The 19451-nt window shown below is 35.3% G+C and overlaps 1 protein-coding gene across 1 annotated transcript in view; it reads right to left on the bottom strand.

Moving 5' to 3' along the window:
• Positions 1-19451, bottom strand: part of RAB5A (RAB5A, member RAS oncogene family) — a 30712-nt gene that overhangs the window by 5260 nt on the left and 6001 nt on the right. Inside the window, exons 3-4 of the mRNA XM_008583853.1 lie at positions 1585-1736; positions 1170-1292 (exon numbers count right to left, since the gene is read on the bottom strand). Of these exons, the coding sequence (XP_008582075.1) occupies positions 1170-1292; positions 1585-1736 (275 nt within the window). The remainder of the gene's footprint in view (positions 1-1169; positions 1293-1584; positions 1737-19451) is intronic.

Below are 19451 nucleotides of genomic sequence, written 5' to 3'. Positions count from 1 at the left end.
GTAGGTGGGCCCCGACCCCTCGGGCGGGAGCGCCGCCGCGCTTCCCAAGCGGCGCACTATCCAGTGCGCCACCAGGCCGGCCCAAGTCTGAATGACTTCTATAGCAACACTATAATTTTGAATATGTGATGAATTGTTTCTTTGAAAATTACATTATTGTCCTACATTTCTGTCATGCTTTTACACTTTACATATATTATTGCCTTTGATCTTCACAGCTGTTGAGGAGCAACCAATTATCTTTCCTATTTGACAAAGAAACAACTGAAGTTCCTTTGAACTGGTATGTTACAGGGCCACTTTTGATTTAATTTAAGTGCTCTCTCTACCACTCTATGCTGAGGGTTAGGTAACTATCTTGGAAAGAGTAACAGATGATACTACATTTCACATGGTTGTCACAAGAATTAAATGAAACTACATGTGTATCGTGCTCAGCTAATACGTAATGGTGCAAGAAATATTAGTTTCCTTTCTCTCAATGCATGTATTCCATCTACTGCCTACTGTAAAAAAAGAAATTTATTCTATCACTGATATTATATATAAATGGTCACAACCCAACTTCAAAAGTTAAAGAGCAAGAGAACAGGGGCAGTTTTAAAAGGTCTAAGAATATTTCCTATGTTTTAAAATGATTGGCACTTACTCTATTTTGCAGCAGGGAACATTATGAATTAGCTATCACAGATAACACATATAGATACAACCTGGATTTTTCGAGCCTTTATTTTTGAATGCCCTTTCAAGACAACCGCATGAGTGTGTGCATATGTATGTATATGGGTACACATTTATGTGTTCATATATACTGACAGATGAGTAGAAAAACGTTAGAAAGGAAACTAGTTAAGGTACGTGTGGGTGTGGAGTGATTAGGGTAGAGGGAAATCACTTTTTCCTTTATATTTTTCTACACTGTGAATAATTCTTTTGTAATTGTTTAGGTGTACAAAACTTCTGAATGAATTTATACATTACAGTGATATAAAGATATTTTAAAATTTAGGTTTAAAAGGAGAAACATTTTATTACACGTAGTATTTCACGTTTTAAAAAATATTTTCTATTATTGTATGGTTTTAAAATTACAACTAATTCAAATGTAAATACAAAAGAAAAATGTGCAAAAAATATGTACCTTCAAGTGAAAGTTAAATTCAACATACCTGGAAATCTACAGCCCTTTTATTTGCTAGGTCAGCCTTGTTTCCTGATAAAGCTATTACAATGTTAGGACTTGCTTGCCTCTGAAGTTCTTTAACCCAGTTTTTTGCTCTTGCAAATGACTCCTGTTAAACAAAGAAACAGCTATTTGGCACAGGCTCAAAAAATGTTTAGGAAGAATCTTTGTGAGATAAGACTTTAAAAGAAAGTCCAATGTGACTGTAAACTCTTAGAACTACTGTATTTGTTGAAGTATTTACATCTTATTTTTTTAAAATCAGATTTTCTAACTCTCAAAAACTCTGGCATAAAGGTCATGACTATCAACAAAAAGATTTTTTAAAAATCTAAGCGAAATTCTAAATACCAAAGATGTATATTCAAACTAGGTCCATTACAGAATGCATTTGTACTTACCTCATTTGTGATATCATATACAACAATGGCTGCTTGTGCTCCTCTGTAGTACATTGGTGCTAGGCTATGGTATCGTTCTTGACCAGCTGTATCCCATATTTCAAACTTTACCGTTGTGTCATCAAGACACACAGTTTGGGTTAGAAAAGCAGCTGAAAGAAAATGTCTGCAATAAGTTCATTTTTCCCCAGATGTTTTCATAATAGAGAAAACACCTGGAAACATGATATATTGTATACCCACAGTCAACAGTGGCTTTAAATACTTGCAAAATCTGTTTCAAAGCTAGATACATAGATACTTACATATAAGATCCTTGCAGTAAAATCACAGATTGAAAAGGTTTTTTCACATTAAAAAATTTTTTGTTATAATAATAAATAAGCTTAAAACTGCCTTTACAAATTGCTTTATAACTTAAGAAATGTATACGATATTCCTGAAAAATGGGGGGAAAAAGCCCCAGTATACTTATTAATAGATCTGCAACATAACCAGCGCCACTTTAGACAAGCCCAAGTACAAAATGGTGTCGTCTACCTCCTCCCCTCCCTCCCCCCTTCCCTTTACGAGAAGCCTCCTGACTTAAACAGAAACCCCTTTTGCTTCCACAAGGAGGGCAGTTCTCCACCCTGATCCACATTATCATAATGACCCTCCCTGATGGTATCAGCCAGCCCTTGGTGCACCATATAAGCTCTACCACCCCCACACCTGGTGCTGGCCCCCATTTTCAGGGCAGCCCAGGGCTGTTCCCCACTTTGGGCACAGCCCAGCAGATTCTTTTCCTTTAATAAAGCTTGAACAGTACCTGACATCTCCACTTTCTTTCACTTATAACCACCATCTACATTGCCAACACCAAGCCCTGTTCCATTCTCCTGGTTTTTATGATTTAGTCTGATGATTTAGTCCCAGTCCGTTATCTTTTAAAACATTATGACACTTAAATTTTGGTAATCGTTATTACCTCAACCAAGATTTGTTAAACATATTCAATAGTCAATCCTACGTCTTTGACTCCTTGCCATAAGAATCTTTTGGATTTATACTTTTTCATCTGTGCTTTTCTCTAATTTTAACATTAAGAAAGTATCATTATAAAATGATACTTTATTGTTAAAAATTAAAAGACTCCCACATAGCCAATTTCAGCAGCATGCTGACAGCAACCATACCTTGCAAATTCCTCTCCTCCATTAACTTTGGTTACTTGGACCCCTGCTGGTGCCCTATCATTCACTGTAAATTAGTATGTTCCTCCCCTTTCTTTTTACTTTCACCTCACGGTGTGATAGTCAAACCCTTTAATTGGTATGGACTCGAATTACAAAATTTTTGAAAACTCCAACCTATCATGCAAGAGAATTATGATCCATTTCTCTAAACTGTAGCAGTTTATCTAGTTATGCCAATCTTTCATAAGAGATTATAAATTACAATAACAACAAAAGTGCTGAATAAGCCAAGTCTAATTAGATATATCTTTTATATTAGAGATGACATTTATTTTTCATGTTATTTTTAGGTTACCTGGTTGCTGGCTTTAGTGCCAGCAACTAAAATCTTCTGAATTTTGCAAATATTACAATCGGAAATGTTTTTATTTTGAGCTAGATCCTAGTGAACAGTACTATAAATTTTCACAAGTAGATAGTCATATTTTATGACTAATAAATATAAATATATTCTAATTCAGTTTAAACTTCTTTTTCCAAACAAAATTAGCAGAAATATCCATTTTCTAAAATCCTGTATTTATGGTAAAGGATACCCAGAAAGCACTACTGTACTTTTTCACTGTCATAAAAGGTTCTCCTATAGAATCAAAAAATATTTTTGAAAATGTAAAATTGTGTTCCTAAGGCAGAACTCCTTTTTCAATAAAAAGGAAAAGAGGAAAAGGGTGGATGACTAGACCCTTGTGAGGGACTGGTTCCAGGACCCCCTGCACATACCAAAATTTGCAGAACCTCAAGTCCCTTATATAAAATGGCATAGTATAAGGGGTCTTCAAAAAGTTCACAGAAAGATCCATACTATCTTTTAATTCTATTTTCCACAAACTTTTTGAAGCACCTTAGTATTTGCATATATCCTATGCACATCCTCCCGTATACTTTAAATCATCTCTAGATTACTTGTAATACCTAATCCAAATGCAAATAGCTGTAATTTTTATTTGTATTTTTTTAAATTGTGATATTGTTACCTTTCATTTTTTTTCCTGAATATTTTCAATCCATGAGTGGTTGAATCAATGGACACAGAACCCATAGACACAAAGGGTTGATTGCATAAGCCTTTTCTTAAGTATGGTTTGAAGCAAACTTGGAAAAAAAATTTACAATTTGCATTCAGACATTGCTTTCTCTTTTAAGACATATGACCCTAAAGTGCACTCCCGTAAAAACATTCATTTATACTTCCATAAATCAACTCTGGGCTTAGGGAAATAACTTAGTTATTACGCTGCCATAAAAAAACATGATCTGATTCTCAAATCAGTCAAAGATCTCACAAAAGGCCACCAATTCTTTTTATAAATATATGTACGAAAATGCCAAATAAAATACAGGCAAAGAAATTTCAAAAAATACACTAAAAGAACAACAGCCCAACTAGAGATTCTTTCAGAAATACAAAGCTATTATACAAATATGCTAAAAAAGAAAAATCATTTTTATTTGAATAAATTACAAAAGGGCACTTGAGTTAAAATCCATTCCTAATAAACACAGGATTCTTCCTTTAAATTTAGAAAGTGTCCCATCCTTAAACCTGAAATCAACAGTATGCTTAATGAAGTTCTCAGGTATTCTCTCTAAATCTAGGAATAAAACAAGAATTTCCACTATCACCCTAATTAATATCGTTCCATATATACTTATTACAATAATTCTAAAAAGCAATTATCAGAAAGAGACATTATTTGAAAGAGGCAAGACTGTCATGAAAATCCAAAGGCATGAGCTAAAATAAAACAGGTAATGAGTTCTCTAATTTGGCTGGAACAGACTCGTCAACAGCCCTACAATAAACTGGCAATAACCAGGGGAAAACATTTTCAAAGGGGAATGAATCCCAATCCTACAAACAAAAATAATCAATTTATTCTTCAACTCCGCTTAGAAACTCTCCTTCATCCCACCCTAGTTAGTATCTCCTACTCTGTGCTCTCAGAGTTCCCTGTGGAATAACATGCTTCACACCTTTTATAATCACTGGTTTATATATTTTTTGTCTCTTAGTCATTTCTCAAGGAACTCACAGTCTATTAGCTTTTTTCTATATCCAGCATCTAATATAAATCTTAGTTCATGCAGAAGTTCAAATATGTCTCCTGAAAGAATGAAGTTCATAAGAGATATGTGAAACATTTAGGAGCTATTTTAGATAACATTTGAATAGAGAGAGACAATACCCAAATGAGAAAAAAAATAGGTATTTCAAAAGGCCTCTACTCAAGTTATTATATGACTAACACAATTTTAAAAAACCATTAAGATATTTTTAACTTGGTAACACTGTACTATTGTTCATGTGGTACAATAAACAGAGCATACTTTTGAGAGGAGAAAAGATCAATATTAGAGGCCTGGGGAAATGAGTTTTCCAATATATCAAAAACAATGAAAAGTGCTGCAACATCACAAGGACAGAAATATCACTGGAAAGTGATAGCCAAGTACTATAATAAACTCTTGATATAACTAATATGCCTCAAGACCTTCAAGACCCCCCAGAGTTCTCAAGTTTTCAAATACTACTACTAGTGTTTATTAACTTCCCTATCAAATTCAGTGAAGTATAACTGACATTTAAGTGACATCTTCAAATCCTTAGTGCTCCTAAAAATACATTACTAGTCATTTGTAAAGATATAAAAATAAATTCTGCCACTCAAAATATAAACTACGACATCAATACCATAGCAACATTAACCAATCATAAACTTACCTCAATCTGCAAAACCACTTTAATTTATCCAAAACGTCTATTTTCTGGCTAAGAACCATCTTAGACCTCTTCTTTTTCTCTTCACTTCCATCACCAGCACTAGCAGTTGGTTTTCTTTTCGGGACCATATTTCATAAAGAAACAGCTTTTATCACTTCGAGAGTTACTGCGTACCGACCGACGACAAGTAGAGAAAAACAAAGCTGCGTTGAGATGTGGGTGCTGGCCTGTCTGACAGGCTCCCTCTTTGAGCTACTTGGTCAGCTCCTATTTGCAAGCCTGGCAGCAAGCAAGTAACATTTCAGCCTCAGCAAAACTACAAACTACTTTTTCATAGACCTTGGGGTCAGTTGAGAATAGCTGAAACTGTAAATGTTAAATCTGCAAATACCAAACTCCTATAATATGTAAGATGCTAATAAATAATAAGCAAGGAGGAGACATTGCAATATACTGGGCAAGGGAAAAAATATCCAAATCAATGGCATTAGACCAAAGATTAACAATTAAAGAAAGTTAAACCCCTCCTACAACAAAATTGATTCTAAATGAATTAAACAGAGGATGGAAAAATGGAAAAACCGAGAAACCAATACTAGTACAACCTCCAACTTATTCACCAAATTGAATAGGAAAGAATTACCAGAACTGACTAAAAATTCTATACAAGACATCAGGGGTTTGATTACACAAAAATTTGAGACTTCATGTTTGCAAAACTTATGTTTGCACATCCAATCCACAGGGTAAACACACTGAAAAAAATATTCTACAGTGGATTAATATTTTAAAACACATAAGACTCGTATAAATCTCTTTTTTTAGTTTTAAGGAAATACTTTAAAAGCCTCAAGGATAAATGTGTAAATACAATTGTCAAAAGGACTGTAACAACATCAAAAAAGTAGTCAACATCATTAGTAATCAACAAAATCATCCACACAGCAAAAATAATTTTTATCTTCTAAGTTAGCAAAATATAAAAAGAGCAGATGACAAAAACCCACGCACTGTTGATGATGCTGTACAACTCTACTGGAAAGAATTTTGTCAACATGTAGCAAAAATGCTGATACTTGTTAACCTAATAATCTCATGGAATCTCTAAAAGATGGTGTGGGGGCAGAAAAGTAGGGAGAACAAATCTTTATGCTCAAAGAATTTAAAAATATTTAACAATTAAAAACAACCTGAATGTATAAATGATTTAGTGGCTTGCTAAGTATTAAGCAGCAACTAAATTAAAACTGGTTATAAAATGACCTATTTAATTAACAAAAAGTTAAAAAAAAATACACATACACACATGCACATATTTATTCCTGGTAAGAACAGGGTACGTGTATATAAAAACATGAATAGAAAAGCACAGAAGATAATAAACTAAAACCATGATTGCAATATCCTTGCAATATCCCCAAAGAGGGATCATGACTATTTGTCCACTCTTCTATAAAAGAGAATGTAAAGTAGAAGGCAAGAATATAGTGACTAGAGAGGGGAAGGGCCTTATTCAAGAGCTCAGAAGCAGACGAGGAGTAGTGATCATAAAACCCAAATCAGAGATTGTTTGAAAAGTGGTGTATAAGGGCTGGGGGGTTACCTCAGTTGGTTAGAGCTTTGTGTTATTAACACCAAGGTCAAGGACTCGGGGGTTTGGATCCCTATATGGGCCAGCTACCAAAACACAAAAAAAGAGCACCAGACAGTGGTATGTAGGGGCAGCAAAGGTTTTTAGAGCCAAATAATTCAATGAATAAGTTAAATGGATCTGTATGTCAGGCACTGAAACAAGTAGCATCAATAACTAGGTACCAAAGTTATTGGTGAAGGTTTGCTGGGAAAATGAGTATTAGCAGCAATAATCTAACGTAACAGATTTTCATAGCAGACAGATGAGCACTGACTTCAGATGATAAAATTATAGTTCACAGAGAATATATGGATGGTCTAGAGCCAACAACAGGCAAAATAAAAACTGAGGACATTTTTATTCCCCATAAAATTGTATGTGTTCATAGGTAAGCACCTAGTAAATGATGGCAGGAAAGACAATCATGTAAGATAATCAGGGAACCTGAGTTAATTTCAATTAATGCAACGAGGAAGAGAAAAAGGGATAAAAATAGAACAGGGCAGAGTAAAGCATGCATTCACTGTGATTAAACCCAAACAGAAAATACTCCAAAAGCCTAGAAATAAGAGAAAAAATTATTACATAGGTAATATATACAGGATAGCAATCTTCCCAGAAGTAAATCTACCTAAAAAGATGATCTATAGATACTAATTATATAGAATTTATTCTTAAAAATTAATGAGCATGTGATAAGGGACTGGTATCTAGAATATATAAAGAACTCCTGTAACTCAGCAAATGGATAAAAAGACTTGAATAGGTACTTCTCCAAAGAAGATATACAAATGGCCAACAAGCACATGAAAAGATGTTCAATATAACTAATTATTAGGGAAATGCAAATCAAAACCATGAGTTACCACTTCACTGCCATTAGAATGGCTACTATCAAAACAAGACAAAATAACAAGTGTTGGTGAGGATGTGAAGAAACTGGAACTGCTGTGCAGCCTCTGTGGAAAACAGTATGGAGATTCCTCAAAAATATTAAGACAATTACAATATGACCCAGCAAATTATTCTTCTGGTATACCCAAAAAAAGTGAAAGCAGGGACTCGAACAGTATTTCTGCTACAATGTTCATAGCAGCATTGTTCACAAGAGCTAAAAGATGGAAGCAACCCAAGTGTCCAGCGATGGATTAAACGGACAAAAAAAATGCAGTATACTCGTTTACATACAATGGAATTACTCAGCCTTAAATAGGAAGGGCATTCTAAAACATGAATGAACCTTGAGGACATTATGCCAGATGGAATAAGTCAGTCACAAAAGGACAAATACTGTATGATTCCACTTATAAGAGGTACCTAGAATAGTCAAATTCAGAAACAGAAAGTAGAATGGTGGTTGCCAGAGTCTTGGGGGCAGGAGGTAGTTATAGTTTAATGAGTACAGAATTTCAGTTGAGGAAGATAAAAAAAGTTCTGGGTGGTTAACAATAAAGTGAAAGTACTTATTATCACTGAACTGTACACTTTAAAATGGTGAATTTTGTGTTGTTGACTTTACCTCAATCTAAAAGAAAACCAGTGAGCAACATCTAAAGATAATAGTTGACAAATGAATTACAATCTTGGAAAATATTAATGATACATAGGAAAGAGTGCATGAATTCAAGAAAAATGAGGTAAAGAATAAGAATTAACTAGTGTTTATCCATAATTGTCTAGGATAAAAGATATTACTTTAAAAAGACTAATTCATGTAATTTTTTTCAGAAATAATCCAGGAGTAAGGGAAGTCAACACTTTTTACTGTCACAGCTTGACAGCTACCCTTAAAGGACACCCAACTCTAAGGGAATCCACTAAACAAGAACATAAGCTAATCACATGTAACCAGCTGAACATTATTATTACTAGGTATTTCTGATAGCACTGATGTACACTGTTTTAAAGTAATCTTAGGAGTTTGGTTAGTATTAAGTTAGTGCCACAAACCTGATCACTCTAGAATAAAATGATAAAACCAGTATTTGAACCTTCAGAACCAGGAGTCTGTGGTTACCTCACCAAGGGGGCACAATTCCTAATAAAATGTTTGCTTAGATTGGATTTATATAACAGGAATGTACCAAAAACCGAATTGGGAAGCAAGATGAAGGTATACAGTACATAAAGGAAAGGTGAAGAAAGTTGAAAAGGGGGAGAGGTTGTTACAAATTATTAACTAGTATCAGACAAAGGCTCCCAAACAAATATCAACAGAGTTAATGAAGTTAATTTAGCTTTAAGGGATATATATAAAAATGTCTATGAAAGGCACTTTATCTATACACAATAGGTACTTTACTTCCCCCTTCTTCTTAGTGATACTCCTTTCTCCTGGTTCAAGAACATAGCACATAATGCTTCCTAGCCTTCAAGGGAATCTTCCAGACCTTTAAAACATTGGCCTTGAAAGTAATTCTTTCCCATATCAATAAGCCTATATACCAAGTGAGTTTAAAAGTTCTAATATGTGAGAATCCTATAACACAGGAATGAAAAAGAAGGTTAAAGGAAGAAGAGATAGAGAAGAACTTAAGCCCCAGATTAACAGTTACAGGAAACTCATAATCTCAGAACATAATTATCTCTGCCAAATAACGTCCAAGAAGAAATTGTGAGGTAAGGGAGAAAAAATTGATGAAAAGACTAGAATACTTGTGATCCCATAGTAATTAGATAAAATTCTGTTTGGTTCAATAACCACCTCTAGAAATCGATCTTAAAGAAATAAGGCCAGGGGGAACAAATTCCAAGAATATACCCACTTTTACATAATCACCTAAAATAGAAAACAAAAATTTAAACACTGTTATTATTTCTAACAATAAGAGAATGGTTAAATAATAAAAAGGTGAAATTACCAGTTACTAAGATAAATACAGTACAGAAATACTGAGACATATTACCATTAATAATAAAATAATGAAATTGAAGACAATAATATAACTATTATAAGTGAATCTATATAAAAATATGAGGTTATGAACAGTACATAGAAAAAACAAACACAATGGGCTTTAAAAATATGTAATGTGCACTGCTGATTGGAGGGTAATTTGGAAAAATTGATCAGAATTACAAATGTATATAACCTTTTTTTTTTTTTTTCTTTTTGTCTTTTTTCGTGACCGGCAACGGATCGCAACCCTCAGTGTCACGCCCGTACCGGGCCGGGACCGGCAACGGGATCGCAATCCTCGTTTTTTCGTGACCGGCAACAGATCGCAACCCTCAGTGTCACGCCCGTACCGGGCCGGGACCGGCAACGGGATCGCAATCCTCGGTGTTGCTCTCGCACCTCGCTCAGCCAGTGAGTGGCCGGTCTGTATGTGGGATCTGAACCCTTGGCGGGAGCGCCGCCGCACTTCCCAAGCGGCGCACTGTAGCAGTGCGCCACCGGGCCGGCCCCAAATGTATATAACCTTTGACACAGCAATCCACTTCTAGGAATTTATCCTATAGTGAGAATATGTGAGAGATGACTATGCACTGTTATTCACTGCAGTACTGCAATAGCCAAAGATATAAAACAATGTGCACATCTAAAACTAGAGGACAGAGTAAATATATATTAATATGATCCATACAATGGCACACTGTTACATCTTCCCAAAATGAGGAAGCTCTTTTGATATGGATAGATCTTATGACAATAAGACTTCCCATATCACATTCTTACAATGATGTTGACATTCCCCCCTTGAATCTGTGTAAGTCTGAGAGTAGAGCAGAACTGATGCTATCTGTGTGACTTCTGGAGCTAGGTCATAAAAGGCAATCCAGCTTCCACCTGGTACTTTTGGGCCACTCACTCTTGAACCCAGCCATCATGCAGAAAAAACCCAGGCCAGGTGGCAAGGCCACATGTTGGTAAACTAGCTGACAGTTCCAGCTGAGGTCCCAACCAACAGCCAACATAAACCACCAGATATGTTGAGATGATTCCAGTCTCAGCACTGCAAAAGCACCAAGAGAACAGAGTGAGAACTGTCTACCAGGCCACTCACCAGAACCATGAGAAGATAAAATGATTTTAAGTCTCTAAGTTTTGGGGTCATTTGTTTCTCAGCGATAGATAATTGAACAGTATTAAAGTAAAACATAAGGGCTGGCTGGTTAGCTCAGCTTCTTAGAGTGCTGCCTTAAAACACTAAGGTCACAGGTTTGGATCACTGTCCTGGCCAGCTGCCAAAAAAAAAAAAGGAAAAAATATGAAGTATATTACAGTAGGTATGGTGTGTTAAAAAAAATATTTATTTATTTTTAAACAATTCGTTATACATATTTGTGGGGTACAGAGTTGACTATCAATACTTGTGTACAATTATGATGATCAAATCAGGATAATCAGTATATGATATGCTTAAAATTTTATAAACCAGGGGACAAAAGAATACACAGATTTGGGTATAACAGTAATTTTGCAAGGATACAACAAAGTGACATTATCTGGAGAAAATAATCGGGCTGGCCAGTTAGCTCAGTTGGTTAGACCATGGTGTTTTAACACCAAAGTCAAGGGTTTAGCTCCCTGTATCGGCCAGCTGCCAAAAAATAAAAATAAAAATAAAAATAAAGAACTGAGTGGGCTAAAAGATGGGAGGGAGAATTTTCACTATAAACCTTTTCCATTTTGACTTGAACAAATTAATGAAATAATTAAAATATACAGTGTGATATATAGATGACATAAAAATAAAAACAGGCTGGCTGGTTAGCTCAGCTGGTTACAGCAGTGTTTTAACACCAAGGTCAAGAGTTCAGATCCATATACCAGCCAGCTGCTAAAATAAAATAAAAACTGTGGTGGTAATTCAGGAATATGGGCAATTCAAATTACCTAATATTCTTCTTAATTTTTTTCCAAAACACTCACATTATTTTCCTTGATATATAAAATCAGAGGGCTCATATCTGTTAAATACTATGCATTATATAACAGAATGCTTATCATGTGCACCCTAACTCTTTGAACCGGATTTTCTAGTCTAATAGTTTCTTGCCAAGAAACACACACACACACAATTCCAGAACAGGGGTGGCATTGAAGAAAGATCTGTCTTGAATCCCAGCTGTTACTTAGTTGCAAAGCCTCAGGCAAACTACTGTGAAAATAGGAAATAATCCTTACTGCTTTACAAATGTCGCCAAAACAGAATATTTGAAGTAGGTTTCTGAACAGCATTCATTCTTTCCAAGTGATATACATGAGGAAGGGTAGAAGCAGGATAAGGAAACAGTCACTTGAGGTTTTTATTGCCTCAGTTTCCTCCTCTATAAAATTAGTATTTGCACATGTAGCCATGGTTAAGATACAGAAGAGATTTGTGAAAATGCTATTTAAGTTCTATGAATCTATCATATGACATATAACCATTTCAAGTATCCTGTCTTAAAATTACCTTATATTTCCTAGAAATAGCAATTTTCTAAAATTTATGAATGCAATAGGAAAAAGAAATCTATTCATCAGGTCAACTCAAACAGAACTGACAGCAACTAATTGGAACATATTCCGGCTCTAGTTGATGCAAAGATAAAAACAGTTTTTTGACTGAGAAAAACTGAAGGTATCTGATAATTACAGTGTCTAGAGTTACATATCAGATTACCCTCCTCTTTGGAATTCAGAGCATATGCTATCACTTCAACTGTGGAAACTGAGGCTAAAAAACCTCAACTAACTCAATGGTTTTTCATTCTGCTTCTACCGTTTCTCACTTATATTAACTTGCAAAGAGGATGAATGCTGTTCAGTAACTTACTTCAAATATTCTGTTTTGCAACATTTGTAAAACACTGAGGATTATTTATTTCCAAAGTCCAACACGATAACTTCAATAACATTCTCAAGAATTCAGTAATTAGGTAGTCAAGATGGCCAATGATTTAAAAAACAAAAAACCTCCCCCAAAACCTCTGGATTACTCCTATCACTTTTCTTGCTTACATATTCCACATTCCTATTTTCTTCCACAGAGGGGCCTGTTGACAATGCTCTCAATGACTCCAAATGTTATGCTACTATAAATTAACTCAGCACTCTTCATAAGCAAGATTATGTATATATAACATCAGATCATTATGGGGAAAGACCTAGAAGGGGGAAACAGTTTTCTGAAATTTCCCACGTTTTTAATCAACTCCAAATTCTTCTTTATATTGAAAGCAAATTTTAAAAAAGCTTCCCACCCCACAGCACCCACCAGTCACTATTCAAAACCAAGTGTCTCTCACTATTTCTACAAAATGGTTAATTATCCAGAAACTTTAAACATTCATAACAAAGAACCAGCAAGCTAGCAAAAATGAACTGAATGCAGTCAGAACAGATCTCACAAAATCCATGCACTAAAGCTTATGTAAATTTACAGACTTCTTCAGAATGTAGTGACAATACACTTTATTTTCATGCATATCCTCTTTGGGGGAAATATATAATCAATAAACCACAGGAAGATCTGATGGAGATTTAGGCTTACTTTAAAAAATGGTATGTAATAGCACTTTTACATACTTTTATTTTAATATATATAGTACCAGATTATATTGTAATGTTTATTCTCAATCTGTCTCCCACACTAAACTAAGAGGTCATCTTTGATTTCTAATACTTAGTGCAGTTGTTAGGAGCTAGGTACCTTTGTTGAGTAAATAAATTTTAGACAACCTAGTTAGATAATAGAATAAAAGCAGCAAATTAGTGAATCAATAGAGGCAGTTCACTAAGTTAGAACTATTTGGCAAAAATCATTCTACCAAACAGCTTAGACTACTTCAACAGCACCAGAGGGTATCAACGAATTAAGACAGGGCAAACACTGATGCTCATAATGATTCCAAATCTCGAAATAAATTTTAAAAGGAAAAAAAAAGGTTAAACTATTGTTTAATGTGGAGACAGTACACACTTTACAAGAACATCTGCTCTACAGGAACTCTTACTTAGTTCAATACTCTCATTTTACAAATGTATAAACAGGGCTCACATAAGTCCTTACAAAAGGGTGCAAGGATTAACCAAGTCTACTGACTCCTAATCCACAAGAAAGTTTAAGTATCTACATATAACATTTTAAACTAGGAAATTTGAGAACTGATATTAAGATCATTAAAGACCATCTTTTGAGGTCATAAGCAGTACAAACTGATATGAAATATCAAATCTCTAGCAATTTTTCTGAGTAATACAACATCTGAAATTCTGAATATTCACTTTCTAGGAGGAAATAATATTATGCATAAATATTCTTTCACTTGAAATCAAATGACTAACTTCCACAAATTTAACTCTCTTTTTCAGGAAGTACAATGAATATTTCAAAAACCATTTTCTTTGTGAATCAAAAATATGCTTGTGGTTTGATCTCTGAGTCTTCTGTCTTTTCTCAGAAGTACTTTTAATGTGTGGATGCAAAAAGATAAAGGCAGATTAAATAACTGCACAGATTACAATGATACAAACAATAACCTTTCTGAAGGCTAATAAGTGAATGGCAATATTAGAAAACTTTCTACTACTGGAAAAACATGAGTTATTCAGATTTAAATTTTCTAGCTGGATTTTATTTCTCTGTTTAGGAAGCAACTTTATTCTCCCTCCCAGCTATATTAAGGTATAACTGAAAAGTAAAATTTGTATGTATATTTATGGCATACATGTGATGTTTTGATACGTGTATACATTGTGAGACTATTAAATCAAGCTAATTAACATATTCATCACCTCACATACCGTTTTTAATGGTGAGAACATTTAAGATCACTTAGTAACTTTTGAGTATGCTATTATTAACTATAGTTACTGGAAGAAACTCTAATATATGCATATATGCAATATTCTACTTAACTGTGTAATTTCTCCTGAGAAAATGTCCACAAATAACAGTTGATGTAAGTTGTGTCCATTTAATGTAGTACATGTGACTATCCACTATCACTATTTAAATTCTGTATGGCGGGCCGGCCCGGTGGCACACTGCTACAGTGCGCCGCTTGGGAAGTGTGGTGGTGCTCCCGCCGAGGGTTCGGATCCCACATACGGACCGGTTCCCGCTCACTGGCTGAGCGAGGTGCAGGGAGCAACACCAAGGGTTGAGATCCCGTTGCCGGTCCCGGGCCAGTACGGGCGCGACACTGAGGGTTGCGATCCGTTGCCGGTCATGAAAAAAGACAAAAAGGAAAAAAAAAAAAATTCTGTATGGCAAATTCATATTAATCCATATGAATTAAAAACTTGGTTGTAAATGCTCATGGTATCTACTTAAATGAATTTGCAAAACTTCATTTTTAGGAGGGATCAAATTTAGGAAGTAGTTGCTTATAGTTTTTCTATCTTATTTGTTACTCCAATTTTTAATAAGAAATCTTATCTTCCAAGTGAAGAAAGCCAGTGCCTAAATTTCTTTAAAATTTCCAAAACCTTGATCAAATTTTCTAAATCCTAAATCAGATGCTATGTACTAGGTATAAGAGTCACCATTCCAAAATAATGCTATGTCATGACAATATAACAAATATATGAACAGTAATAAAAATGACTCAGCAAAAAGTAACAGCGGTGGTAGTGGTAATAGCTAATAGCTAACCTTTAATAAGCATTTTATTCCGTGACAGGCATTGTGATAAGAACTTTATATGCATTATTTCATCTAATCCTTAAAAAAATCTTTCAAGTGAGGTACTGTTAGTTCCACTTCATATAAGAGGAAAATAAATCTGAGTGTGACTTGCCTAAGATCATGCAGCTGGTATGTGCTAGCGCAAGAATTTAAAACCAAACAATCTACAGTCTGCTCTCTTAAAGCTTTATTCTTGAGAAAGACCTGGTATATTAGTCCGTTTTTGTTGCTTATAACAAAGAACACTGAACTGGGTGATTTATTAAGAAGATCAAATTTATTGCTTACTGTTTCCGAGGCTGAGAAGTCCAAAGTCCATCTCGTGGTGGCGACAGTGACCCAGGGGTCTCACATTGAAGATCGTGGGAGCAGACAGAGCAGAGAGAACAGAGCAGAGACAGTCTCTCTTCTTTTAAAGCTCTCAGAAACATGCCCCTGACCACCATTTGTAATCTATTCACTACAGCATGGTGCTACCACCCAATCACCTCTTCAAGGCCCCACCTTTCAATTACCATAATAGGATTTCCCACCCTCTTAACGGTCTCAGTGGGGGCTAAGTTTCTAATACATAAAACGTGGGGGACACAATTCAAGTTTCAGGGAGTTTTGAGGGGACATAATTCAATCCACTACACCTGGCCATCGATTATTAAGGTAAAATACTGTGTTAATAATAACTTTGAAATAAACCTTGTTTTTCTTAATTTTAACAATTTTTTTCCCTATTAGAGGTTGTTTTAAAATAAATACAAGCCATGCTAAGCCATTAGACAGATGTTAAATGTAGAAGCAGAAGCAGCACTCCATTTAGGGTTAATAATTGCTGATAGCAGCCTTAAAAGAAGGCACTTAATTTCTGTAATTAATTTTGTGTATAATCAGTCCTTGATGACTTGCAGCAATAAAGGAGAGCAACATTGGTACAGATGACTGAAAAAAACAGATAAATCCTAAGTAGAGAAAAAGCAGAATATCCTTGATAGGACAAAGAATGGGGCCATCCTCTGTTAAAGACACTTAGCAGAAGCCTAACAAATTAGTAGGAAGGGGTTCCCGTATGAAGAGATACAGATATGTAATGTGAGCAGCACACCATACTTATCATTCTCAAACCTGAGCAGTCATATGAATAATGCTTTAAAAAATCCTGCAAAAACCACAGTTCAAGAAAAAAGGCTGGCTAGTGGCTCACTTAGGAGAGCATGGTGCTGGTAACACCAAGGTCAAGGGTTTGGATACCCATACTGGCCAGCCGCCAAAAGAAAAAAAGAAGAAAAGAAAAGCAATTATTCCACTTGTGGGGGAACCAGATTTAGTTTTGGTGTAAGATCAACTACTCAGAACAAATAAAGCAGAGGTTCTCAAACTTTAGCATGCATCAGAATCATCTGGAGGACTTGTTAAAACCTAGATTGCTGGTCCCACCCAGTGTTTTGATTCAATATGAAAATGTCCATTTTAACAAGTTCCCAGATAATGCAGATGACTCTGGAACAGGGGATACTCTGAGAACCACTGCTCTAAACTAAAGCTCAAAAATCACAGCACCATCGAGAGGAACGTTAATTTTTTCATTTATAATCCCACCACCAAAACTTTAGTCTGTAAGGCATTTGTTGATTAGTGCATACAAAATTAAAACTGTGGTATGAAGCATCTCTCCAAAAAGAAAAAAGAACTGTCTGACTGCAAGCTCTTTGTATATTTTAACCTACACTGAGGATTCACATATTTACAAATATCACATAAATTCTGGGGGTTTTTTTTTGGCAGCTAGCCCATATAGGGATCCCAACCCTCGACCTTGATGTTATCAGCACCACGTTCTCCCAAGTGAGCCACAGGCCAGCCTGTTTTTATAAAAAATAAATATATTTTTTTGATACGGGGACAATAGAAATTTTTAAAGATTTCAAGTATAAAGATGGCCATCCCTACCATTCAACAAGTTGTTTACTGAAGAGCGCACCTGCCAGCTGCCAAAAAGTCTATTTACTAAAGAGCTGCTGAGTCTAGAGATAAGACAGCAAGTAAAAGGAGACAACCAACCCTCTGAGCCTAATGCTCTGTGTTAGTCCATTTCTGTTGCTTATAACAAAATAAACGGAATTGGGTATTTTACAAAGAAAAATAAATTTATTGCTTACAGTTTGTGAGGCTGGGAAGTCCAAAGTTCATCTGGTGATGGTGACAGTGACCCAGGAGTCTCACATTGCAAAACGGTATAAGCAGACAGAGCAGAGAGAGAAAGACAGACTTTCTTCTCTCTTCTTTTAAAGCCCTCAGAACCATGCCCCTGACCACCATTTTTAATCCACTTACTACGGCATGGTCCTACAATCTAACCATCTCTTCAAGGATCCACCTTTAATTACCATAATAGGATTTCCCACCCTCTTAACAGTCACAGTGGGGGTTAAGTTTCTAATACATAAAAACCTGGGGGACATAATTCAAGCTTCACTGAGTTTTGGGGAAACATAATTCAATCCACTACATGCTCCTTGTTAACCTCTGGGCTAATTTTAGACAAACAAAAGGAATATAAATGTCATGCATACTTTAACCCCTACAAACAAGCCCAAACTCCCAAAATTGCTAAACCCACCACCTAGCCACCTAATCTCATCAAGAGTGTGCTATAGGGTCAAGAGGTATAGGGTATAGTGAAGCAACAAGGATTCCTAGATCAATTATCATTTTTAGAAAAAACAAACTACAGAAGAAATATTGATATTCTTGATGAATATAAGGTTCTAGAATCCACAAACTTGGGGCTGACTGGTTAGCTCAGTTGTTAGAGGGTAGTGTTGTAACACCAATGTTGAGGGTTCAGATCTCCATACCGGTGGGACGGGGGGCGGGGGGGTAGAATGCTTACTAGAACCCACAAATTCAAGAGTGCAAACATGATTTCCACCTTAGAATCAATCAAATAGAGGTGAAAATTTTAAATGAGCTCTTTGGAACAATAACTAATGTTACAAGATATAAACAGTCAAGTAGAAGAAAAGACAACAGTTGAAATTCAAAGTAGCTGGCCAGGTTCATTTCTTAGATAACTTGTCCCACATAGCAGCCAAAACAAAAATACATATTACTTACAAATTACGGACCTTTGGGGTAGATCATTAAATAGTTCAAAACGTGGAATCCTTAAATGTTTAGGAACTACAATAGTTCCTAAGGGTGAAGAGCTGTTAGCAAACAGCATAAAAGGACAGTGCTCACATGCGTAATCATAATGGTACTGTCATACCTCCCGAAGAAATTAATATGCGGTAAGCATACTGAAGAAGTGTCCAATAACCATTAATAAATAAATATGGACGCAAATTCTTTTTAAAGTTGTTTTTAAACAGCCAGACTTACACCAAGGTCAAGGGTTCTGATCCCTGTACTGGCCAGCCACCAAAAACAAATAAAAAAACAGACTTGATCTGTACAAGTAGAAAATATTAAGATAGGGCTGGTTGTTTGCTCAGCTGGTTAGATCATAGTGCTGATAACACCAAAGTTCAGGGTTTGATCCCTGTGCCTGCCAAACGCCACCCCCCCCCCCCCCAAAAAAAAAAAAAAAAAAAAAAAAAAAAAAAAAAAAAAAAAAAAAAAAAAAAAAAAAAAAAAAAAAAAAAAAAAAAAAAAAAAAA

Source organism: Galeopterus variegatus, unplaced genomic scaffold, assembly GCF_000696425.1.
Source record: "Galeopterus variegatus unplaced genomic scaffold, G_variegatus-3.0.2 Scaffold3066, whole genome shotgun sequence".
Taxonomy (NCBI): domain Eukaryota; kingdom Metazoa; phylum Chordata; class Mammalia; order Dermoptera; family Cynocephalidae; genus Galeopterus; species Galeopterus variegatus.
The sequence above is the reverse complement of the archived record's forward strand: the minus strand, read 5'-3'. Positions and strand labels throughout refer to the sequence as shown.